General features: G+C 36.8%; 1 protein-coding gene across 27 annotated transcripts in view; it reads left to right on the top strand.

The window, feature by feature from the left end:
- NRXN1 (neurexin 1) overlaps positions 1-27,878 on the top strand; it is a 1,055,762-nt gene that overhangs the window by 535,894 nt on the left and 491,990 nt on the right. For 17 of the 27 annotated variants that reach the window (XM_074331970.1, XM_019719348.2, XM_074331968.1 and 14 more), the window contains 2 exons: positions 5,494-5,667; positions 11,533-11,652. In XM_074331970.1, coding sequence (XP_074188071.1) covers positions 5,494-5,667; positions 11,533-11,652 — 294 coding nt within the window. Of the gene's footprint in view, positions 1-5,493; positions 5,668-10,584; positions 10,612-11,532; positions 11,653-27,878 lie in introns of all 27 variants that reach the window. The other 10 variants (XM_074331964.1, XM_074331963.1, XM_074331962.1 and 7 more) reach the window with 1 other exon arrangement.

The following is a 27,878-nucleotide window of genomic DNA, read 5'->3' as shown; positions in this document are numbered from 1 at the left end:
GTATTCAGCATTTTTCCTCCCCCAAATGTCACTTATAAGAGATTGCAGGAAACTTCTTAAGTTTCCCTAGAGTTTTAGCTATCTAAATCTACAAAGCAGTTGTCCTTTTTATGCATGCTCTTTCTTATCTGGAATGAAGGTGAGATGTTTAAGAGGCACCAAAACATACATGTGAATAAACAGGAAAACTGACTCAAGGCGGAGCTTGGAGTCTTTGCTCTAATTGCCTTATGCTTCCTGTTTTAAGAGAAGGAAGAAAAACCTCTTACACCACTTCATTTTATCTGCTTTGGGTTGATGGCTCCCAAAGCATACCTAACAGCCCCACCATCTCTTCATTAAGTCCCCGGTTTATATCATCTGATCCCTGTAGGACACTCCTACTCAAATTTCACGTGTTTAATTTTAAATGTAATTTCATGTCTTCTCTCCAAATTATTACTGTTTCAGATTCCCTCGTTTTCTAGCTCGCATGGCTTACATTTTTTGGGACTTTTTTGTTGTTTTATTTTTAAACCAGTAGTCATAAATTCTATTGTGCGACTCAAACCTTTCCTTCGACTTTACTTATGCAATACTATTTATCAGAGCCCCTTTGAAAACTTCTCTCTTCCAGCCAAGTCTGACCTATTAGGTTCTTTCATGGATGCTGTATTCATTTTGTCTTTGTGATATATCGGCGATATACCAGGCCCATCACCTATATTTATGTCATCATAATGTGATGTGTCCTGTACTTTCTTCTGGTCTAAACTCTTCCATGGTGCTCCACCTTACAATGAATGCCCTTTATTTCTCTGATTTTATAAGGCAGATTTAACATGAACCTTACAACGTGGCCCTTGGGGCTTCATAAAATTCTTGTGTTTCTTACTCTGTTTATATCCGATTAGAAAATATTTATCAAGCAACTCTTCTGTTTATGTTACCAAGTTCGATGCTGCTGGGTTTGAAACTGAGTGCATCAAAGGAGGCTCTTGAGCTGCTTATAGTATGGTGCAAGGCAGACTTCAAGTACACAAATGACTGTAAACTAAATCAAGTAAAATAGGATATGTAAATTTGACATCTTGACACTCCAGTTAGACTAGAAACAAGAAACTGAATGTACTCTCTGGGCCTCTCAGTGCAATCAGCATAGAATGAGGTACACTATAGCTATGTAATCCTTAGCAGGCATAGCAACACAGCCGCACCAGTGGCAGTCCTGTGCTGAATGCATGCTACATACCCAACACTTCCATTTGTAATCCTCAGAGCCTTATGAAGTAGGCACTTTTAACCCATTTCACAGATGATGAATCTGACTCTGAAAATGGTTAAGCAACATTGTGCCTACACTAAAACCAGCAATAGGGGTAGAGCCAGGGTTTGTATATATAGCCAGATATAACTAAGAAGTTAAAAAGCCGGTGCATCATTCCATACTCATGATTGTGTCCACCTACCAGGGAACGGATACGTGTGACATCACCTCAGATCATTCATGTATATACATCGGGGATGCAAAAAAATGTATACACGTTTCAAGAAATGTTATCTATGCTTAAGCAGTAGTTCCCTGTAATCAGAAGTGTCTGGATGCTGATGGTAACCACTTTGAGCACCTCTTGTCATTGCAGAAGTCAAACATGACTTGTATTCATCTTTTGTTACCGATATATATTATTACAATTGATACTTTTTTTTTTTTCCTTTCTTAAAAAGCGTATATATTTTTTGGCACCCTCTGTATACATATACATATACACACATATATACACGTGTGTATATATACATGTGTGTATGTATACATGTGTATATATGTATACATCTATACATAAACCAATATACTCAAGAATATTGTTATCCTTAGCACTACTGCTTACATGCAGTAGTGCTAAGGATAACAATATTCTTGAGATTTCTTTTAAAAACCCACTTCCCAAATGTTTGAGGTTATCTGACTTTATACATATTCTTTGCATCTTCTGCTGGAAATGCCCCAGCAACTTTGTTGCATTGTCAGTTGCATGCATGGACTACTTAAAGGATTGAATAAAAAGCACTTTCAGCTTGAAGAAGAGGTAACAGGATGGCTTCACATCTGTAGGAAACTGGCTCTTACTAGATGTCCATCCTGACTCTTGTTCACACAAGGGTCATTAGAAAGCACATCCTCCTTCCCATGCACAGGATGTTGCCTGCAAGCTCCCATTAGTGCTAATGGGTCATTTTCTTTCTATCGCCCCAAGGATCAAAAGGAGATGCTGCATCTTTGATGAAGTGCTAATGCTACACAGGTCTCAGGCCACTTAAGGGTTTTCTTTGTTCTCTTCAGATGGCAACCCAACAGGGGACTTGAGACCACTATCTACTATATGAAGAGTTTATAAAGACAGTATTAAATGGTGGTGCTAAGTGCAGCTTCAGTAATGAAAATTAAAATGATTCCCCTACTTATAAAGCCAAACTCTTCCACCTTGGTATGTTTGAGGCTTGCATCCTGCGCTGCTTGAATCAATATGTCCTGCTCTTTAATGACACAAGGGAGAGATTACTACTTTTCTTCAATAAGCTTTAAAAAGTTGTTCAGGCAACTATGTTCTCTAATAGGAAAAAATAGGATTGTGGCAGGAAGTGGGGAAAGGAAGTAAATGCATTTTAGAATTAGCTCTCTCCCCTTGTGTTGCCTTACCATTCTTTCTTAATTTTTTCTATGGTGACTTCAATCCGTCAAGTACCTCACAATACTTAGTGCTTATAGCCCAGTACTAGGCACTGTGGGAGAATCTAAAACAAAGACACACGTCTCTCTCCTCCAGGAAGTTATAATCAGAAAGAGGAAAATTGGTTATCAAATATATAGCATCCCATACATAACTTTCAGTACTGAATTCTCCATCTGAAAAGCCTGAAGCCATGCCAAGAATTCTTCATTCAACACCTCTCACCCTCCCACAGACACACACACACAGACACACACACACACACACACACACACACACACACACACACACACACACACTTCTCTAATACTACATTCATTAGGCCTGGAGGAGAGCTGAAGTTTCCTAACAAATTTAGTTGAATAAATGCATGTAGGAAGCATTTCTTTGCATCGACATTTGACAGTATAAATCTCAGTCCACAATCTCACATGTGCAAGAAAGCTAACTTTATTTTCTCTGTAACTCACCTTGGTTTCTATTTTGAGCTCTGACTCTGAGTTAGTGAAAATATGATGTCAAGCAATTTTAGTTTCTTTATTTCTCTGGGATTGTGTCTGAATTAATTGGGGTTGGGGACTTCCCCTTGTACCAATTTTGGGGGAGGTAGAGAGAGATTGCACAGGAGCTGACCTTGAATATTCTATATTTATAGCTCAGGCACCCAGCACTTGTATTGCTACCCAGCACCTTCATTTTTGGGTACATGACCCCTTCAGGTCAGTCATTTTTCACGTATTTCTGTGCCACTCCGGGAATTGTTCTGTTGCTCCCACACCAGTGGAAAATGGAAAGTTCTGTGAAGCTGCCTAAGTTACCAGCATGCTTAAATCTAACATGCAGCCATTTCTTTTCAAGGATCTCGCTGCTGCCTCTGTGTTCTGTTGAGAAAATGCACACAGATCAACATCACCCCATAAACCCACCTGAGGTTTCAGCTCAGCCCTCAGATTAGAGCACTGCGCCCTCCTTTTGGCATTCACTAATGACTATGTTCACATTTCCTCTCCTCCAACTTTCTCTCCTGCTTGCCCACATGAGAGGCAGGAAAGCTTTACTCTTCTTGTGTAATTGCCTATATATTCTATTTCACTTCTCTAAGAGTCTTGGCTTTTAAGACTCAAATGCAGAAAGATAATTTTATATCTTTGGTTTATGATTCATAGCCCTTCTCTGAGGCAACTAAAACACAATGGCTTGAAATATAAGAGAGGAAAGTCTAAGGAGAGAAAGGAAATATGGAAGAAAAAAAATCAAGTGTTTCAAAAATAGTATCCCATTTGAGGCCAAGAACACGCTCTCCTTTAGTAGTAAGAATGATGGTGAGCAGTCAATAGATGCTTTGTTCTACTTAAGAGGTGGAGGAAGTAAACACATCCAGTACCTTCAGGGCAAATTAGATGGGATTAATGGTATGCTAGTGTAATATGAGAGTTTTAGTTAGTAGGTCAGGGACCTAAGTTCTCAGTTTTTATGGTTAAATGACTTTAAGAAAGCTTAATGTACTCAATGCAATTCAAGAGTGTTATAGCTATGGATTGATTTTACACGCTCTACCAGCTAATAGATCAGCTTAGTACTGTTCCATGGATGCTGATAGAAGAGATAAGATTTCTGGGTCAGAAACCAAGGATTTATTACTCACGACAAAACAAGCAGCAGGAGCATTGACATGTGTATCAGTTCTCCTTGTTCGCAAGTCCCATGAAGGGACCCTCATAAACATTAGGAGTGTAGGAGATAATGTGTTCAAGTGGGGAAAATGTATCAGGTGGCATGGAAATTAGATAGAATGGTTAATATGAGAGAAAATTCAAATGACAATGGAAAGTCAGGGGAGTAGCTATATAGAGCATGTTTACCACAACTTATAAACAGGGGCAGTGTATTGTGGAATTTTGGGGTCCCCCTCCTTATGTTCTACATTGATTAAGTGTTTACTAGAGTCAATTAATTACATTTAGTCAGTGCCATTTAGATATGGTGAATAACCTATGATAGGAAAGGAAATAAAATCAAATTTAGATTGTAATTTCTTTTTTTAAGTAGTGGCCCTTTTGGCACCCTCTGTATTGATAACTTGTTAACAGATCCCAGAGAAGCATAAATAATTCAAATTTGTATAACTTTACCTGAAAAGAATGTAATATTCAAATATATAGAAACTTGTGGGAGTGAACTCGTGAATAAGACACGTACAAGCAAGGATAATAGGCTTAAGCATAGTAGAAAAAAGTAATATTAGACAGTAGGGAGAATTTGTTGACAATGCTTCTGATTAACTGAAAGACCCAGAGTTCTTTAAGCAGAAGGTAGATTGGATAATAATAACATCTGTTGACTTGACTACATATTTTCACTTCCTATATTTTATCTCATTTAATCCTTACACAACCCTATGGGATATGTTATTTCCATTTCAGAAATGAAGTTACTAATGATCAGAGAAACAAACAAAAAATATTGTCGAAGCCATAGAGTTGGTAAATAACCCGGATCCAATTTCAGTGCAGGAATATGCAACCCCATGGTACATGTTACTCTGCTTGGACACATTGTATTGAACTCATTTAATTCTCTGTGGAAAAAGCTTCTAGAAATTTCTTCTAGTGCTAATGTATTCAAATATTTTTATTGTTTTGTATTTTTGGGAAAATATCTCATTAGAAATTTTTTTTTTTTTTTCATGAAAAGTAAACCTCACTATTTTTTTTCCCCTGTCCTACTGTATGTTTAAAGTTAATGACAAGTTACTTTTGTGACCAAAACTTTGATCTTCCCACAGGTGACTTGTATATAGGAGGAGTGGCGAAAGAAACATACAAATCCTTGCCAAAACTCGTCCATGCCAAGGAGGGTTTTCAAGGCTGCTTGGCATCAGTGGATTTAAATGGACGGCTTCCAGACCTCATCTCAGATGCTCTTTTCTGCAATGGACAGATTGAGAGAGGATGTGAAGGTACTAGATTTTGGTATCACACTCTCATCATTGCAGCTCCACCTCTAAATAAGAACAAGTCTCTTAACTAGCAAAATTTGTTTCTGCCAGCTAGTCAACCACCCCACTTAGAGTTTAGAAATCCTTATTCATATTTTTAACTTCTCATCCCATAAATCCTAAATTTTCTGGACTGCTTGCAAGGCTACACTAATGTCTGCTGCAAACAGAAGCTGTATCCATGGTTCTTGTTATTTTCTGCTTCTTTGCCTTCTGTTGTACACAAAATTAGTGTGTTAACCCGTTCCACATTACTTGCTTTATAACATTAAATAGACACCCCATTTAGACTAGAAAAATATATTTATTCCAGCAAGTGTTAATCGATTTGAGCCAGTTTTTTGAAGTCCACATTCAATAGGATGTAACAAGAAAATAAAGGTAGTTACCATTCTTAAATTACTATTTGGTTTGTGTCTATCTGGCAGCAGGAGTGTCTCCTGTATATTATCAGTTTGTTTTAGCACAAAGTGGTTCCTTCTGTTACTCAAGGCTAATATTCCATACTTCAGAAATGTACTCAAATATCTTCCTGTTCCTTTGTGCTTTCTATCAGACTAAGATCTGTAGGAGTACTTTTTGATTGCTACTTTCATTTTAGATAATTTTCATTTCAACAGCTCAGATTATTTGAGCCAATTCTCCCTCCATAAGTGTAATTTAATCACATTATCCTGAATTTTGTGGTTCTGAATGTGTTGCTGCTTTTCCTTTAATGTTGAACACAGTTTGGACCATTTTGAAAATTTTAGATTCATAAGGAAATTTCATATGGGAGAAGCAAAGAAGGACATGTGAATTCCTATTCCCTAGGAGATTATGAATCATTTCCTCTCAACCAAAATAATGCCATTAGATTTAGCAATTACCTAAGTACATGGAAAAATTTTTATTTGAAAATACCTTTTTTTTTTTTCTCTCTGCAACATATATTTCCCTGAAAAAGTCAGGTGAAATTCAAACTGTGTCTTAATCCTGCCAGAGGATAAGGCTATTTAATGCAAATCTCTATTGAATTCATTTTTAATTTTGTTACCATATTTTCTTTATTTCAAATTTTGGTATAACACACTTTTGTAAAACAAAGGAAAACTATGTGTTTTTCTCCTTTTACCAATTTAGCAAAGGAAACAACATTGTTAAGTGAATAAATTCCCTCTAGTGGATAGCTACAAAAATGTGGGACATAAATAACATTGATTCTTGGAGGTGATCTAATCTGTGAGAATATATACATTAAAAAAATAAATAAAAGGACTACAGATTCTTCTGCAAATATTTTTCAAAAGTAGGCCTTTCTACAAGTTGCTTGGTGACTTCTCACCTGTAAGAAATAGTGGGAGCAGACACACACATTCACAGCTAAACACCCACAAGATAGAAAACCAAACACACACACATAACCCCCCACCACTGGCACATGATATGAGTGGGTGGATAGAAGGGGAAACAAATGAGAGGAAGATGTATTGAGAAAGAGTATTAGCAGCCATGATATTTGGTATTATTTTCCAACATAATCTAATAAGTAATTTGGTTAAGATGACTGATTTTTATATCCTCTTGGATAACCTTAAATTTCTATTTGAACATTTGAAATCATTCAGTAGATTATGACACTGGTTCTTTCCTTACCTTATCTAAGATGCTTTAATATTTGAGATTTAATAATTCTCACGCGCTTTTACCCCATTTTCCTTTTTTTCTTAGAATGTTACCGTGCTCCTGCCCTTTGGCTTTTACATTGCCCTGATTTTTTTTCATTCCAATATCAAGATTGACTTTTACTTTATGATTATTTCTATCCTTTATGGTTCCTAGTAATAATCTCAGATGTGCCCATCAAAGGTGTAATTAGTGAGATACATATGTTTTTAGGATCAGTGATCACATTCTAAATACTCGATAAATTCTCTCTCTAAATATTGTCTCATGGAATAGTAAATCCAAATCACATTGGAATCACTTACTTCCATATTAATAGAAATAGTATAAAGTTGACATAACCAAAAATCTTGTCACTATATTCCATCATTCCTACCCAACAAGACTTACAAATCTCTAAGCGCCTTTCATGTAAAAGTTCTTGGTCTTCCCTGAATAATCACTTGCTGCCTTTCATTTCTAACTAATTTTAGTTGGTAACAGCTCATTTTATTTATACACCACATGTTAGCTAGGGGAGGGAACTTACCTTGTCCAAGTCGCTTTAGATCAGTGTTGCTCAAACTTTAGCCAGTATCAAAATTGCCTGGATAACTGTTAAAACGCAATTACTGGACACCACCCCCAGCATTTCTGATTCAGTAGGTCTAGGGTGGGGTCCTAGAATTTACATTTCTAACAATTTCCTAAATGATGCTGATGCTGTTGGTGGGAAGACCACATTTTTTTGAAAATTACTACTTGAGATGGCATTTTCCTGCTTACATCGGAGAAAATGGAGGCTGGTAATCCAGTAATCCAGCTCAGTTAAGCTCAATACTGAGTCAAGATAACATCCATACGTAAAGTCATTTATTTATTTTTAAATTCAGACACTCTTTGCACAGACTTATAACATTCAGAGCCAAAAACTGCATTATAAGCTACACGAATACTTAATTATTAATGCTACCATTGATTAAGCACTGGTGACATTATGCTGTTTTATTTAATCCTCAAAACTCGGTATTAGACTTCTTCTTTTAGATGAGTTAAGTTGAGCCGCAGCGTTGTAAGGGGACCTTCCTAAGGTCACACAGCTAGTAAGTGGACGATGGAAGCTTTGAACCCAAGTCTGCCTTATTTGAAAACCCAGGCATCTAATAACCACTGTTTGCTATTGTTTCTTTGGTGTCCAGAGATTGTAGTTTTACTTTTACTTCCCTTTCCTCTTTAGATGTATTCTTAATTTTATCTACTTACTGCAAATGTCCTTGTGGCTTGTTTCCAATTTGATTCAGTGATAAAGTAGAAGGAACACTATATAACTAAAGGGGAAACTAAATTTTGGGCTTTGTCTTGTGCAAATGCCTGTCAATGTTTAAATATTGTTTTAGAAGGTGAGTACTTTGAAAAATGTGTCTTCTCAGGCATAGGCATGCATTCTCGTAATACCTGAATATAAAAAGACGGTTGTGGTAATGAAAAAAATAATCATAATAAAGCATGTCTTTATGCTCACATGAAGGTGTGGCTGGAACTCTGAGTTGCTTGCTCCACAACATGGGAAGATTACTTTTTAGGATTGCAGTTTTACCATTTTTAGAGTTTAACATTATTTTGAAATTGTATATCTGATCATTTTTGCAAAAACAAAAATCTGGCTCTTCCTCAATTTCTGTGCCTCCTCTTTCCTCTGCTGGGCAAATAAGGGAGCAGCTTTCCTTTGATAGAACAGCCCCTGACCCAAACGGGGCTTGTACCACGCCTTATTCTATGCTTAGTCCAGGAAGGGATGTGCTAAGGGGTATTGTGTTAAGAGATTAAAACAAATAAACAAACAAACACACCACACACACACACACACACACAAATACCCTCTATTTTCAGTCTGTAATACCATGGAATAAAGATCATTAGACCAATTACCTCTCACAGATTGGAAGAACAGCAAAAATTATGCATTCTAGTGTTCTTATTTATTTGATGCAATAGATGAGAAAACTGTTATATCTATTTAGGTCTCCCAGACCTGGTAGATTCTTATTATTAACAACTATTGTTATTACTATACCTGTTATTATTATTATTATTATTATATAATTGATATTTGCAATATGATGGTTTCTGAACTTGTGAAAATTCCCAGAGGTTGGGCTAAACTCAATAACTTTCTATTAAGAGAGCCTTTACTGAGAAAATTGCAATAGGAATATAATTGTAAGGAACATGTTTAAATAGACATTTTACAAAAACGTCAGTTTACACAAAGGCTAATTATAGAAAATTCTCATTTATTCACTAAAGCAGGTACCAAAAAGGCTCTCCCTGTTAACATCATGTAATTAGGCTGGTGTCTATTTTGATACTTTCATAAAACTTGTAAAATTGTGTTTTCTACAAAATAATTTATACTCAAAAGCTATTTGGGTGGATAACATTCCCTTTTCACCCTTCCCAGGTTAGTCCTTGTTAGTGAGGCTCTGCTGTAATACGTAAGCAGAGGACAATTTATAAGAGGGAACGATAATGATGATGAAGGAGGAGAAAATACAGACATAATTCTAAGATCCTTAAGCAGTATGCGCATATAGCCACACAAGAGCAAAGATAAGCACTCCACATTGAAATCTTGTAAAGGAACTTTCTTTGTGGGGATTTATATTGGAGTTTGTTCCATCCTCTATATTCTCTCCTCCAATCCAAAGTATGCATGCATTTTGATAGTTTGGTGACAATGAATGGCTGACATCATAGTTTTAAGTCTTAATTGCAACAGCAAAATAAAAGATCTAGAGGGGAAAAAATGGAAAAGGATAATTGGTCCGCTAATGACCATAGTCTGCACTGTATCTGCACGTAACGAATGGTGCTGCGTACTCCACATAAGCAATACAGTCGCTTTGGTGAGGCACTCATCTCTCTCTAAGAGAGGAAAAAATACAGAAGCCCTTGTAATTGTCCTTCATTACATGTCATCGGCTCAATTAACCATTATATATATGTACACACATATATAATAAAATTCTAATGAAGTACTGCTTTCTCATTTTTTGGCTTAAGATTTATGGCTGTTAGTATTAATTTGTTTGCTTTACATAGCATTTTTCTCCCCTTTTACAGCAGCATGCTTTTTGAATCTGAACGTTCTTCTGTGTTTGCCCCATTTCAGTATTGCTTACTAACATTTAATATATTTTGCTTTTTTTTTTTTTTTTAATTTTGCTGACAAAGTTGCATTGATGAAAGCTGACTTGCAAGGTAGATGGCCCTGTGTGTATAAAACAAGACTGAAACCCCACAATACACAGTGGAAAACTCAAAATAACATTTTTTTTTTTTTTTTTACATTTTTGCGGTAACATATTTGGATGCAGACTTAATTTTTCCCCTTCTTGAACATTGTGCAAGAAACCTCATTTTGTAGCATAGTTTGCACAGAGGCTTTCAGTCTTGAATATGTTTGTGTAGTGATAACCTTTAGTGCTTTGATCATCCTTTTTTAAATTCTTTGTTCTTCAGTGTTCTAGTTATGATTCTTTAGAAATAGAATAGCATTCTTTTTACTTGTATGTTACATGGGGCATGCCATTTATACAGTTATTTTATGTTTAATTGCATGAAATTGTCAAAGCATGTGATCTGATACTTGCCAACATACCTATCCAAAACACCCAATAATCATAACTTTAGCCATAGCTTTTGCAGGGAAGCTTCTGGAACCCATAGGACATTTTTGCATAACTCTCCTCAGTTTTTTTGCCAATCTCGTCTCAATTTCATGAAGTTATAATCTCTATTTCTCATGGTGTCTCTATTCATTGGTCAGAAGTTAAGGAGATCCATGCATTTTTCTAAAATTCAAATGGAGATAGAGAATTATTGATGGTGGAATGAGATTACCTGTTACGACAATCATACTAGAAGCTAAGTGCTCGCTTTTACTATTTGTTGGTTTAGTTTACTATCATAATGTATTTTTTCCTACATTTGAAACTTCAGAAAAGCCTTCATATCACAGCTTCTCTGTTTCTACTTCAGGTGTGCAACCTAGAACTTTCAAAACTAGTTTGGTCATATATTTTGAGGTGTTGGCAACTACTTTATGTGACCTAGCTCATGTATAAAACACTTCCGGATTTTTTTTAAAAGAACCCAAGTTTCTTTTGGATTGTTTTCCAGGGCCCAGCACAACCTGCCAAGAGGACTCGTGTTCTAATCAAGGTGTGTGCTTGCAGCAATGGGATGGTTTCAGCTGTGACTGCAGTATGACTTCCTTCAGTGGGCCACTCTGCAATGACCGTAAGTACCTCCCTGAATAGGAATAGATGCTTGTCTTCGTTTCCATTACTGTTTGATATCTGCGGTCTAAAACTGGAATTCCCTATATTATCTGTGAGTAAACGGCACTCATACACAGGAGAAGCAGTTTTTGTGTGTGTGTGTTTTTTTTCTACAGAAAGGACATTTTGAAATAGTAAAGTATTAATCAAGGATGCCAATGGCTACATGTTATGATGGTGGTGATGCTTTGGTTTTCAACTGTGTGTTGTGCCATTTTTGTTCATTGCCAATAGTCACCTTATTGAAAATAATGTTTTCATTTCCTGTACATGGCAATTCCCCCCTAGTTTTTTGAAAGAGACTTCATGTCGCTTTATATTAATATTTAATTTGATAAGATTGTATCTTGAGGGATGTAATTTTAGTGACTGGTGACCGGTCTCATTACAATTTTTTCACTCTACAGCTCTTCAAGCCCATATCTGCCTTTTAATTTGAAAACATGTTTAAACGTTGTCCTTCGAGTATTCTCCCTTTTATTGTAGCCCTTTGTGAGTGTTTTCCCCCTGTAGTCTCACAATGTAAGTGTGACAAAGAAACACATCATTCTCATTATATCATGGAATATCTGCTAATGCCTAATCTATGGGACTGCAGTTAGGATTCTGAGACTGCATTAACGGGTGTCTAGGATGATGTTCTGTTTCTTAACTTTCAAATAGACCGTGCTTTACGGCACTCCATCAAAATGGTAAAAGCCTTTCCTAAAAAAACATTGCATTCAACTCTACTGAGAAAATATTTCTGACAGAGCTTCCTGGTTGTAAAATAGAGTACATGCTTTATGTTTTTAAATGCTACAGCCTTTGAGAAAAAAAGCTCTAGGATGATGGTGTGGGCAATGGTCTGATTGAAGGCTTGGGCTTCTAGGCAAAGGCTGTGCTGGAGTATATAGATTTAAAGAAAGACTAGAGTTTGTTCATTTTGACCTTTGTGTATTTGAGACTCTCTATTCATGTCTGTAGATATGTGTATCACAATGTTGAAAATGGGGTCAAACTGAAATATTTCATTGAACTGAGATGTTGCAGCCTAGAAATATAGTACAATTCCCCGGCTATCTCCAAGTTTCCTATCCAAACTACAGAATGTAGGAAGAGTAAGCAACTAATACAAAGTAAAGTGGTACTTGGAAAAGACCTCCAAAGGTCACAGCACCATAGATGGAGAAATATTTAGTCTCCATCCTGCCAGTGACATCTTCTGTAGAATCACAAGTAAACTCGAAGCAACAAACAGGTATTCACACTCTCACACATTTGCAAACACTGTGTTTCTATAAATTAAATCACACTTACAAACAGTAGCTCCATTTGAGGTTATACACCTTATGTAAAGATTCAATAAATACTTAGATGCACATAAAGCAAAGCAAATAAAAAACCTTATGTATGCTTTTGATAAGAACATGTACATATACATATACATATAAAACAGTAACTTCCTGCATTTGCTCCCGCCCCATAGAAAATAACATAAACTTGTGTTTCAAGGACAGCCAGAAGGCTGATAATTTGTTATGATTTTATTATGGCAAACTTTTAATCTTGAGTATGATCCTGACAGATGTATGACTACATGTGGTAGCTGAGAGAGCTTTTTTTGCATGAGACTGTTTTTCATTTTGCTAAAGAACTTTCTCTGCCAAACTTTGCTTAATCTAGTTTCCATGTTTTATAAAACAGTTGCCATTTGGTTGTGTCAGATTGTGTATCCTCATATACCAGTTAAGTATGAATAACACAATTTCCTGTATGTATTTGCTAGACAGTTCCTAAAGGAACAGCAAGACCTTACTTTAAACCTCATGCTGTCTTCAAATCATTTTACAGAAAATTATTGGAATGCTGCTCTTGGGTGATACGTAGTACTGATGGCAATGATAAGTCTATTTGTTATTTTCTTATAAATAAGGTAAATGTCATCCAATAAATGCATCTGATATGCCTCTTGCACAAATCAGCATTAAAATTACTTTGGAGGGCTCTCAGAATACATGCATTTTGATTAAATCATTACCTCTTAGTGGGTTTTCTGGAAATGCGAAAGAGTTTCTTGGTTTTTACATTGGAGTTTTGGTGATGAGGACGTGTAGGTACAAATCAATATTTAAAAGCAAACCTTATTTGCATATCAACTGTAATTTGTAGAAGGTACAATAGTAACCACTGCCTTGAGGACATGCAGTTGATATGGCAATAAAAGTAGCACGCCACATTTTCTTCACTTTTTAAATTAATCAAAATAATTTTCTACTTCTTATGTCTACATCTCACTGTTTTTCTGTAAGTTGCACAAATAGAATTAGTGTGCTTCCTGGGATTTTAATAAACTCCTTTTCTTTATAGAGGTTGACATGTTTTTTTGTTTTGTTTTGTTTTGTTTTGTTTTGGAATAAAGCCATTTAGAACATTTTATTTTTTAATGAAATTTTCATCACCAGTTTGGGTATTTATTCATAAATTCTGTGACTGCAACCTTCAACTGCATAGATGACAAAAGGAAATAGAAACAACACTTTTTAAAAGGGGCAAGAACACACCACATGGCAAATGAGACACCCCATCCCCCACAGCAGACCTTCTAAATATTATCTCTCTAAGTTTCATAGAGTGGGTAAAAGTAACTACAACATTTACTTATGTTCGCCTGGAGATATAATTAACAATGGGAAGATGGGAATCCCTTTCAGCTTGTAAATGTAATCTTGGATAAATTACACCAGTTAATGAACTTAAAGAAATCTTTCAAAAAAGAAGCACTTAGGCAAAATGATGCCAAACTCTACTTCCAAAGAAAAGTGTTTGTGAAACCTTTTCTTCCCTTGAAAAGTGGCATCTAAATGACCTACTCATTGACAAATAACAACTACCTTGTTTTTTGTGTGTTTTTTTTTTTTTTTTGTGTGTGTGTGTGTGTGTGTACTAGTAGTAGTGGTAGTATTAATAATAGTAGGGTAGTATTCTCACCTCAGTCTTCCATATCAATACCATATTTTAGGTCTCCAATATGATTTTTCTGGCCTATGGTTGTAATGTCCTGTTTGAGTTTCCCGTGTCTTATTCCTTCTTCCTCCAATTCATCCTATGCCTCCTTACCAGTTTTGTTCTTTCTTCCTGTTTTCCCTGGTAGTTTAAATATCACCAGCCAGCTCTTCCTGATTCTCCTCACCAACGATTTTCCTCACCAGAGGCAATGATTTTCCTCCTCTGACTTCTGTAGAATTTTGTTTATGCTGTTTTATCAGCCATCACTTTCTACTTATAGTTACTTATGTTTGGTCTTATCTCCCTGTAAGACTATACACTTCTCCCATGGACAATAGTCCTTTACATTTTGGCTCATACGCCCAGTGTTTTTTGCACATCAATTTGCATACAATTGGTGATAATAACTCACTAAGTCAACGTTGGCTAGGTGCATGACTCTACATAAAGATTTCTGGTACCCATCAATGGCCAACAATACTCTCCAAGTTCCTCAATATGGAGTTCATGAGTCTCCATGGTCTGATCCTAACACTCATTTTCATCCTTATCTGTCACAGAGCCTTGTCCATAGGGCATGTCACAACCAATTAACTTAGTGCTTTCTGACCAACCTGACACTTTCTCACTCTCCTCACCGTTGCCTGTGCTGACTTCCCCTCTTAGGGAATGTACTCATTCCTCCTGGAATGTATTCCTTTCAGATATTGGCTTGAAGAACTATAATTTAATTTTCAATCTCAACTTAAACTGTTTCATCCCATGGAAACTTCCCTCGTCTTCTGAGCTGAGCCTTGCCTTTCCCTCTTCTGAAATCTTACAGCAACAGTTTTTGTACTTACCACATGTTGTAGCTATTTGTGAACTTTCTCTTGGGTGTAGCCGCTTAGTGAGTGCTTGCTCTGTGCCGGGTCTGTGCTAAGAGTTTATACTCATTATATAAAATCTACAGATCATCTACACATGCTTGCACACCCATGCACCATCGTCAGACCACTGTGCTGCAACAGGCCTTTTCTGCTTTCACCCTGTGGTCCAGAATAAAATGTAACCACATTGGTTCATTTAATGTCAGGTTGCAGAAGATGAATATGGCTATGATCACATGGAAAATAGCAAACATAATAACATTGTCACATTACATTAGTATAGAAATGCTGTGTGCCAAATTACAGTTCAGCTTCAATGGTGTCTGTTACCATAAGGGAACAATATATCATAGTGCTGTGATTTTGGTAGTAGGAGAGTACGGGCATTGCCATCAAAAGACTATTTTCAGAATTCTAAACTGTGCCAAAAGAAAATCTTTCTGATAAGAATTCATTATATCTTTTATATGAGAATTAGAAACGTTCGCTGAAACACAGATGAAATACATTTATTGTGGCCTGGTACCATGACATTTAAAAATATCTTCAGCTTTGTTTCTCACCTTCTTTTGTTGTTTGAAAGCGAACTCAATACCCAATATCTGAGCATCAGTATCAGAACTACTGGAGTTGAATCAGAGCATACACAAAACAAAACAACACAAAAAATGTGGATTAAAGTAACATTATTTCTCTCCCATTTAGAGCTGCCAGTAATATTAAACCTGATTTGCTGCTGACACCATTTAGGGCTGAATAAAATTTAGAAAATAACTATGTCCACAACCAGTTCCTCATTTGGAGTATGATGAATCCTATTAACCTTGAATCATTCAAGCAGTTCTAAATGACAGCCCTTAATTTGCTTAAAGTAATTCATAAGCAATATTTACGGATAATGCCTTAGAAAAACTATCTATGGGGAAATAGGGTCAGACCTTTCTTAGGTTAAACCATAAATGATTAAAATATTGTTCATATTGAGTCAAAATGCAATAAAAGATAGAAAGGAAGGCATAATGTATGATAGAGAAATGTACTGTGTTATAGAAGTGCTATCTTCTATTTTATATAAATGTGTCTTTGTTTCTCTGGTTGGTAATAGGCATCATAAAACTAGATGCATAAAAGGAAGTATCGGTATTTTTCAGATTGAAATTGGGCTTTCAAATCACAGCTTTAAGCTATATCTACATAAGACAATGTACGTGGGGGAAAAAAACAACCCCAAAAGTGGAGTAGAGTGTTGGTGTATTTGAACTATCCAGATTAGTCACCTGTATTTTTCAGCATCTGAATAACCTATGATTCTGAGTAGCCTTTTTTACTCTGTGTAAATGGTATCAATTTGGCCCCAGAAGTCAAGAAAGAAAGCCCAATCAAAATTTGTGTTTTTGCCTGCTTGTACTCTAATTTTTCTGGCCTGCTTAAAATTCTGTTTGGACGTTGGTGTGGCTCTTATGTTAGTGCTCTTCATCTTAGGTCTCCTGTAAATACAGAGGTGGCCTTCAGTGTTTTCATTACTGTGCTAATCCTGTCATAACCCCATAGAGTCCAACTATGCCAATGCTCCACTGAGAGAAGTTTGGCCAGTCCCCTTGATTAACTCGTCTTAAGGGATGGCAATGGTTCCAATTCTCACTAGCTGGCATTTCAAAGAGCTCTGTGACACAGGCTCCATCTGAATAATTTTCTTCCTGTGTGAGTACATTATGCTCAGATTTCTCACTTTGCCGTCCAGCCATAGCAACACAGCAGGGGCAGAATCCAAGCTGGTCGGGGGTGCGGGGGAGACTGCCTGAATCTGAGGTGCGAATTTTTGGAACTTGAGGCCTTGAGGTTTACTTTTAGTGTTTAAATGGATTTTACTTCCCCAGAAATGATGCACTGAAAGCCCCTGGGAACAACGTGAAGATTAATCATAGTCCATTCGCAGAATCCTGCATAATACTAAGTATGTTTAAATGATGAATAATTTAGTGTCCGTTTATTAATCAAGAAGATATGTAAAGAAAGTAAAATGGTAAATAATTATCCAACTTTATGGAATCAGATTATCATGAGTAGTTTTTTAAAGAAGTAGTAGAAGATGTTAAATAATTAGTTTAGACTTTGGGAAATACGTTTTTTTTATATTCTTTGTTGCTGTGGCTATGCCTACCTAGTACATCAGAAGAACTACAAAATACTTTTATGTAGGTAATACCATATTTTAGTGCTAATTAACAGTGTGTATGCATGCCATTCACATGTTATAAATCTTAACCTTTTCAATGAACTTCAAAAAATATTGTTTTCAATTTACAAATGAGGATATTGAGGCACAGATTGTTTGAATAACTTCTTGGAGCTAAAATGGCTCCTAATTGGCACAGAAAGACTTTGAACGTAAGTCTAACTTCAAGCCCATGCTCTTATTTGCACCCACAGTTCCTGGCATGGAGGGATAGATTGCATCAGTGTAGTTGAAATTCCATAGAAAAGTTAGTGATGAGTGGCATTTAACATTGTGAATTTTCTCCCATCCTCATCTGATCCTTGATTCTTATGTTTAATTTTAAGCATTATGTTGCATGAAGCATGCTTTACCCTTCAACTGCTCAGTTGCCACTTCTAAAGATGAGTTAAAAATTCATAGCTGTCTAAGGCATACACACTGTCATTAACTTCCAGTTCTGTTATAAAAAGGTACTGATTATGAAAGAAAGATGGGAATTCCCTGTTAATTTTCTATGACAGCCTGAGTTTCTCAAAAACAATAATTTAATATTTCATAATGAAATCAGGCAAAATATGTCCCAAGTTTCTTTCTCTTGAATCAGATTCACAATGTGTATCATGTGAAATGAGCAGCTAAGATTCAGAATTGTACCAACCAATGAATGTGTACCAAGTGTTTCATTACGTTGATTACATCTCAGTTTCGCTGTATACAAATGTTGAGGCAGAAAGAAACAAAAAATGAAGTCAGAGGTTGGCAAGGTGGTCTTTGAAGGTTGTTGGAAGATGCTTGAGGGAAAAGAGCTAATGCATGAAGCCAGAGCATGAAAAATCACAAGATTAATAGTAAAGACCCAGGGACCCTTGTATTTGTAGGGAAAGGAAAGAAAGCTCAGGGGATATGCGCAGAGTCCAGAAAAAGGTCATAATAAAAATAACATTGAGCTTGCATTAAGGAATAATTTTATTCATGAAGAAAAAAATTATATATATATATATGTATTATTGTAAAGAAAATGTGCCTTGCCTGGTGACCCTTCTTCCTTCCCTGAATAAAGGATTCTGGGTCTTTAATGAGATTTACTGTAGCAATTAAAAACTGTAGGATTCTTTTATAGGGAGGAATTATGGTCTCTGCTGCAGCTCAGTGCTGTTATACATTGTTACTTCTCTCGGAGCATTCTACAGCAGCATAAGATACAAGGGCGATCTGTTAGCTCTGGGTATTTTGGAGTATATGATTTTAATGACCCTAATGATCTAACTTCTCACATATTTCAGAAAATGCCCTATAGAGCTCGAGGCTTAGCCTCCCCAGGATTTGTTGAGATAGGAAGGTACAAAGGTGTTTCTTAACTTGAAATGAGTTTAGAATGAAACAAGGTTTCATAAAAGAATGAGCTGATATAGAATGATGTTAAAAAAAAAAAGTGGGTCGCAAACAAGGAAGAGGCTGCTTTTCACAAAGACAGTGGAAATTGTTCGCATAGGTGTGAACGCTTCTTATAAATATATACCACATGATCCTTTAGGGAGAGAAACAGATGGAATATGTAGTGAAAAATAAAGACTGTGTTTTGCTTGGTTTCTTAACTCTAATGGTACAGTGTATATTTTGATATTTGGCATCTCCTGTTGGGAAGCTTTCAAGGCCTCATCTGGATTCCAGCAGCTCAGGGAACTACTGACATCGGGAACGGTGTCGAGTAGCGGCAGGCCTTGGAGTATGTTTGCAAAGCTTCTCCAGGTCATGACATGATGCATAAATATCCCAGCCGGGTTTCTGTGTCAAATTCTTGATGGTCACTCGAACACCCACCGTGAAGGAATCCAAATCCGTGGATGCAAATCCGGGTAGTCATTGCACCCTCAGAGTAAGACTCTGTTGCTGAAACTGTGGGGTCCACCTTCCACGACGTGAATGATAAATCTGCTCTCCGAGGTCCTATTCAGGGCAAGTGTTCCATTTTACTAAATTAAAAACAGCCAAGTGTTAGAGAAATAACATTTCCTCTCAGCCGCGGGAGACCTCGCAGAAGTAATTAAACTGGATTTTAGTGTGTCAGGCTCATTCCTTTTATTGACAGTGACAATAATTCTGTAAATCAAAACCTGGAAGCATGTTCAGTGTCGTGGAAGTGCAAAAGAGAAAAAACGAAGATTCTGAAAATTAAAGCTCCCAAAACGAAAATGGATCTGTGCAGCACAGTAGGAGGAGAGGCTGCTGCCCGAGTCAGGAATGCAACCTCTCTCTTCTGGAATTCAGGGCCTGCACGTGGGACGAGAATCATCCTCAGAGTTTAGCTGAGTCCCTGAAAGTCACAGTGGTGTGAAACCAAATGAAGTAGCTCTTCAGAACTAGCTGTTATTTATGGTTTTATGGGCAGCTGGAAAATCCTCTCTCCCCAACCCTGATATTTCTTTCTTCTAATGTTGTGAATCAGTTTTGTTGACATTTATTTCCTTGGCATTCCTGCATTTTTTTTCATTCTACATTTAAGGTTCTCCACAGTCTTGCTCACAAACACAACTCTGCACGCAGCATGCTTTATTTCTCATGTGCTCGGACATCCACTCTTAGATACAGAGACACACTGGTGCGGTCACTGAATGCTTTCTGTGCCTCCAGTTGTGCTGAACGACTCCCTCATTCCGCTTGCCCACGCCCCCCCTGACTTCCACTCCACAGCAGCAAGCAGATGTGGTGCATGGAGACGACCCAGCTCAAATCCAGTTTATCCAGAGCAGAACAGTCCTCCGTGAGCGGGTGATTTCTTCCGCTTCTGAGTCTCCAAACATTTACTCTCTAACAGATGTCTTTTTATGTGTACATGCCTGTGTTTCCTGACTATATTTTCATCCCATTCTTCTATTTTTGGTATTATTTCTCACAGTGTCTAGCACATATTAAATGCTCAGTAATATTTTAAGATCGGTGTCTTGAAATCTCCATTAGTTACCTGTTGTTTTAAGACTTTATTTTTTTAGAGCAGTTTTAGGTTCAAAGCAAATTAAGAGGGAAGTACAGAAATTTCCCATATGCACACACGTGCATAGCCTCTCTCACTATGAACACCCCACACCAGAGTGGTGCAGTTGTTACAATTGATAAACCTACACTGACAGATCAGAATCATCCAGTTCATAATTTACAAGTTAACTGATGTATGTCCCCATCCCTACAGTTCCTTTAAGAAAATATACACATGTTTAACTTCGGACAGGGGTAATGTGTTATGTTTTATCACATTACCGTAAATGCAGTTTTCATGATGTTTCTTCCTGATAGTAAAGACCCCTGTGGAATTAGAGTCTTATTTAGCAAGAAAGAAAGTGCTTTGAGTAAAGATGTGTGTGTCTGTCGGGCGGGATATGAGGATGTATGCAAGTGCAAGGGCACACACCATGGGTGGTGGGTTTAGAAACATCTCTTTCTATTTTTTTTCAAATTCCGCCAAAGTCCTGCTTTGTATGTTATCACATTAAATTTAACAAATTCTGGGGCTTTTGGTTGTTTTCAAGGTAACTATTTTTGTTCAATTTACGTTTTTCTCATTAACTAGCTGGTCAACCTGCAGGAATAATCACATTATTATGAGATGTTACACTGCTTATTTGATCTTTTTCAGCTAAGCTAAGATTTTGCGATGTTGGGGTATTTTTTCTAGTAAGAATGTAAGCTTTATGGGGAGAAAATGATACTATTTCTCTTACAATAGCCCATCACTTGTGTGCCCTGATTTAGTCCACTGATATTCTTCGAGAATTCTACAAACGTGGCCTTTGCAACAGCTCCAGAGGAGCCAAATGCCCCTTTGGTGTTATGTAGATGGGATTAGTTATATTTTGGTATTTTCCTTTCCAGAATAAATATGATGAGGATGGTACAGTTGTATATACAAATACCAAGTACAAGAGGCTCACTTGGCCTAATTGCTTTCATTCAGTATTTTAGGAAAATTTGCCTAATATGGGCTTGATAGGATTCTGAATATTTTCTACCTAAAGCTAAACCACAGTTGGTCTGCCAATTCCATAGTGACAGCATCAGAAATAGAACTTGCTTGGTTGTTAGGTGGGTTGAGAAAAAAGTTTAAAAAATAAATTCCGGATACTAGAATTTGTCTACCTAAATTAAAAAAGAAGTAGTAAACTGAAGGGGCAGGACTAAGTCAGAGGTTCCCAAAATATGGGTCTTGGACCAGCAGTGCCAACATAACCTGCAAATTGGTGAGAAATGCATATTCTCATATTCCAGACCTTCTGAATTAGAAACCATGGGGTAGAAAGTATGAATTTTAAGAGCTTCCAGATATTCCTGATACATACCTAAGTTTGAGAATTATTAGACTAGATGATCTCTAAAGCCATCTTCTTAGTTCAGTGCTTTCCAGAGAACAAAAAACTTTATTTAATGGGATAAAGGAATTTCTGTCTAAAAAAAAAAAAAGTAAGTAAGTAAAATATCGTGACTAGATGTATGAGACAGTTTTGATACAGTTTTGGATGTTTCTTACATGGTGATATGAAAGAAATAACAAATTTTCATTTTGATTATCAGCCTCCCCAGTTGACTGACAACTTTAAGAATGTTTGAAAAGTCCCATTCACACTATTCATGCTGTGAAAAATCTAGTTCAAGGCAACATATTTCCTACAATATGAGGAGAATAAGTAAATCCAAGGGCACATTCCTCTATTCTTATCCTTTGGGGTTCTTTGGAATAATTCTAGGATAATTAGTACAGATTAGGAAATAAAATATTCAAATCTGCAAATGAATTTTAACTTAGAAAAACCTTCTGTCAATTGAACGAATGTCCAAAATGCCTTTCATATGAAATGGTATATTCTTTACATGGCATCTTTTTTCATTGCCTAAAATGTTCCACTTCTTTACCTACCCTGCTAAATCAATGTGATCCCAGTTCCCTAGGAATTCCCCAGATACAATTTCCCTTCTCATTAATAAATACCCCATATCTAGTAAGATCATCATAGTTCTTTTTCTTCACTCACAGAAGATCCATAAGTGACAGTCTTCAGCCAGGATCCCGTATGTTACTGTGAGCAAGTCACTTGAGTTTTGTGGGCCTCAGTTTCCTCAATATAAAATGAAACATTTGGTTTACCTTGTGTTGAAGGTTTCAAGAGCTCCAAGAGTCTGTGATTCATTGTCACTATATTCTTTCTCTTCTTTTTCCTCAACCCATAGACCTATTTTTATTCATGTTTCAGGCTCTTCTAGGCTACAGCCTACAGCTCAGTCACACCACACTAATCTTAGAGTGTATTTTAGCCAAAGACCTTTCCTGCCAAATCCTATAAAAAGGAAGAACTTGGAAAAGGAAATCTGATTAATGGGATGTCTTCCTGTTTTGAGAAAGGAAACTTTGAATCAATCCCGAAACACAAGGCAGAAACTTTAGCTATTTGTTTCTTTCATGTTTGTATATAGCTATTTATTTATAGCTCTATTCAGATATCTATTTACATCAAACTTGTTTGAAGGTGAAAATTTTGCTGCTGCAGGGCTCAGGTCTGTGTACTTGCTTAGATAAATGCTAAATGTAATTCTTATTGGTACTTAAATGAAATATTTTTGGTGATTTTAAAAATCCCGGTAATATCATTAAGGGTATATAATTGTTAATGTGATTAAGAATACAGCATTAATTGAACGTCTATTTTCTGGGTTTTTTACATTAAATTTATTTCTTTTCAAAGCATCCTTGCATAAGAAGAATTACAACATCAGTTTTACAAAAGATATATATAAGGTGAAGAAGTATTCCCGTGTTTACATGTTAATAAGAATTCAGGCTTGTTTCACTTAAAATTTCATGGTCTGCAGATTGCATTATGCAGTTTCTCAGTATTGTATAAAATAGTCAAATTGAGAGAATTCATATGCATTCTTTACTTCTACTTCAAATGATTTTGAACATACACAAGATGAATTAACATATGCAGCTTTCCCAAAGTTAAGACATTGTGACAATGAGGAAGAACTGATACAGGGCAAACTTAGTCCTTTTTCCCTTCTAAATCACTCATCGGCAGGTTGCATCCTATACTGATGCACAGGAATACATGTGACCAACATATCTAGTGAAACTTCATGAAAGCTGCAGCTTAAAAAAGGAAATCTTTGTATACCTTCAGTGAACGTGCACACTTTAAAAATGATATTTTTTTGTTGCTGTTGTTTTTGTTTTTCTTATAAAGTAGAATATGAAACATTCTGGATAACCCAGGGAAATGCAAGTTGTTTTGTTTGTTTGTTTTTTTCTTTTTTTTCCTGTTTAAGATAGTGCAAATTTGAGGTCATTGAAAAAAAAAAAAAATCACGAAATGATAAGCATGTGATTTTTCTTTTTCACCATCCAGTTTCTGGTCTGTAGTTCTGGTGTATAAGGAAGGAAAGGATCATCTTTGGCAGTGAGCCTCACCTTACAAAATATTTCCTCTTCCACCTGTAATTTCTATACTTCTGAATAGATACTTTCCTTTTGCTGGAAACTACTATGATTTAATTTTAGAGTATTCTATCTCTCTGGCCAGTACTTGTCTGTGTAGGAGACTTTAATACCTCTGCTTCTGGTGTGAAGCACTGCTGGTGGGAAATGAAAACCAGTGTGAAAGTGTCATTCCACGTTCCAAGGGTCACTTGTGAGAAAATAGGCCTTAAAAATCTCATATGAATTAGAAACATATTTACACGGTAAATGATCCAAATCTGAGACTATTATTAATTGTGCATTTACTATGTAACAAAACACTTGGAGAAATATGTAAACTGAAATGACTGGGTCCTGCCCCAAAGGAGGTTCTGTTTTAGTTGGGGAGATGATTTCCAAGACCCAAGGCAGCAAGGGGTGTTGTATGTTTTGTTGCATGACGTATTACATGAGCTTACAACAGTGCCTGGTGCTTGGTGGATGCATACTCAATAAACATTTGTGTTATGAGTCAGCTATATTGTTAACAAGATCATTAGCAATTGAAGTGCTGATCGTGTGGTGCAAGCAATTGCTGTATGAGTGAATTCAGAAGAGCAGGCCAGTAGGCTGGCTAGTGGAAGTGATGGAAATAGAAACTCAACTAGGCAACTAGGTAGAGGGACCCAGGGAGGGCATTCCACACAAAGGAGATAATATGAGCAAATGTGAATCTATAGACAAAATACTCACCGATCCAAACACATCTATTGAACACTTTTCTGGGTGCTCCTCTAGTCTCCATGTGTACAGAAGTAAACAAGAGGAGGTTGTGGCTGCAGTGGAAAGGTAACAGACTTTGGAGGCACATAGGTTCAGAATTGCATTCTGATTGCATTCTATGTGTGAGCCATAGCCAAGTTGATTAATGTATAGGGGACTTGACTTCTCCATCCGTAAAATGGGACTATGATTACAGATCCTGCAGGACTGTTTTGAGAGTTAAAGGTAATAATATATGGTGAGATACTTACTGTACACCCAAAATAGCAGACATTCTATAACTGATATCTATCGCAATGCTGTCCTTTCCTTTACTTTTATGGAGCTCATAGACAAGAGGAAACGACTGGTACATATACAGATCATTGTTATTTAAGAAGTGCTTTAATACTTTGCTTTTCAAAGTGTGTTCTGAGGACCAACAGCACCTTCAAGCTCATTAGAGATGCAAACTCACAGGCCCGCCATCCCCCGACACACCTCCTGAATCAGAATCTGCATTTAACAAGATCCCAGGTGATACATGCGTACACTGAAGTGTGAGAAGCATGCGCTAACAGAAACGTGTAACTAGGGTAGAGCAAGGAGTAGCTAAGGGGACTTAAGGAACTAATGGAAGACTTCTCTTAGAAAGTGATATTTAAAGGAATTCAGACCAAAACGTTGCATATACATGCCTAGGTTAACTTGCTTATTAGTAAAATCAGAATTCCTAATTTGAGAAATGCAATCCATATTTACCTTCTTGATGTCACTGTTTTCACATCACATGGAGGTTACTTGGCTTGGTAACCTCCAGTGGCTCAGCAGTCTAAATGCCTGCCAAAGCAACAGTTTGATCAAAGTGAGTCCAATCCTTTTTCCTGCTTTAATGCACTGGAAGGAATAAGCTCTACAATCTAAAATCTAGGATTTACTGTGCCCATAAGAGGTCTGAATTCACCAGCCCTCTTCCAAGCAACTCAGAATGCAGACATTTCGTTGGAGAGTCTAGTAAAACCAGAAAGGTCTTGGCAATCACTGCTTCTTTCTGGGCCAGTAAATGGGATAATGTAAGAGTCAGTCATTTGGTGCTCAGGAAAAATAAATACCCAGCTTTCCTTAGGTTGTCCCTGCAGGTCCCTCTGGTTTAACACTCATTTTCTTTTTAATGTGAGAATCACTTCTATTTTATGTGGAGCCACGTGGTCCTGTTCATTGAGTTGGCAGGTGGCTCCAATCCTGTAATTACGATCGTGATTGTCGCCTGCCAAAGCACAAAAGGAAACTGTAGAAATCCACTCCGGTGCTCTTTAGTGAATTGTTGCATATGCTTTTTGGTATATCATTGCACATAAATCTCACAGTAGCAATAAAACTATTAGGGTAGTAAAAGATATGCATTTTAATTTTCATAAAAAGTGTCATAAAATTCAATTAACTACAGTTTCCCCGAATAGCAGTTCACTCTGCGAAGCGCAGGGTTTCCTAATCTGAAATTACACGTTCCTTTCAATTTTCCAAGTGACCTCCATTAATACTTTAATCGTTACACTTTCTCATCATCTTGTAACGTTGTCATCTCCGGGGTCCCTTTGTCTCCTTATCTTTCTATACATTTTCTCCTGCTTTTGTACAGCATGTAGAGGCACTTCCAATACAATGGAGTTGTGTGTGTGTGTGTGTGTTTTCTTATTTCCTTAATTGGAGGGAGAAAGGGAGATGAATAGCATAAGTAATCCACACAAATTTGGTCATTATAATTACCCAGGAATGGAGGGAAATGTTCTTTAGTTCTATATTCACAAGTAATAAGGAAAAACCAGAGAGATTTTATTTATTAGACTACAAGAGAATCGAACCCCCGCTTTGCTAATCTATAAAAGTGAACATCCCTCCCATATTTTCAGATTGTTCACCTTCTCCTCAAAAGTAGTTTAATAGCACAGACTAGGAAAAGGTCTCCTGGTGTTCAGATTTTATTACTTTCACTGACTAAAGTGCAGTACATTTCCTAGTATAATTACACCCCAGTTGTCACAATAAACGAACACAGTATATTTTATGATACACTTTACTTGCTTATTATCATGTTTGTTCACACATCTCTCAGACTTAATAACCCACGGGGGCTTCTACCATCATTGTTGAATGGAAATTAGTGAAGTTCTCTATTTCATTCGTGGTGAGATTTTTATTTCAATTGTAAAAAGCCATAAGCAGGATAGATAGTAGATTTAGGGAATGAAAAAAAAAAAAATCTATAGCTATGTAATATTCCCTGCTCACTGTGTGACTTCTAATTCTCACTACTTATCTCTTAGCACCCACAAAGGTAGGTATTAGCAAAATATATTTTTAATGGAGACCAACTGATGGTCCTGATTATTTTTAAAAACAAAAACAAAGAAAATCCTTAATGTAAACAGAGCTGTGTTTTGAGATGCCCCATCGGCTTTACGAGTGAAGAGTAACTTCAGTTAGGCCTTGACATTCATGTAAGATTTTCTTATATCAATTCCAAAGGATTAGGGAGTACAGAATGTCAGTGCCAGGGGTGCCTGAATCTATCTCCTGCAGAACCAGTGGGGAGAAGACATGGCAAAGAGTAAGACTTGCCCTACTTCTGGGTGGCCTTCTCTTCAGGAAATCTCTTGCTAATTTCAAGGTACAAGGAGTCCCAGAAGTGTCCTCACATTAATATAAGCCCTGTCATTCATTGCTTATTTGCTGTGAAGCTCCTTTCACATGTCATTGCTTGAGATTGGCAGCTATATTCATCCACCTTCATTGAAGGGATTCTCTCTTGGTGACGTTCCCATATGTACAAGGATAAGCAAACAGAAGTCATGAATTTTCCCCTCGTTCTGCTTGAAGTCTAGTCGGAGCATCAGAAACTAATCAAA

The sequence above is a fragment of the Rhinolophus sinicus genome, linkage group LG05 (assembly GCF_036562045.2).
Source record: "Rhinolophus sinicus isolate RSC01 linkage group LG05, ASM3656204v1, whole genome shotgun sequence".
NCBI classification, from domain to species: domain Eukaryota; kingdom Metazoa; phylum Chordata; class Mammalia; order Chiroptera; family Rhinolophidae; genus Rhinolophus; species Rhinolophus sinicus.
This window is presented reverse-complemented; position numbering and strand designations above follow the sequence as displayed.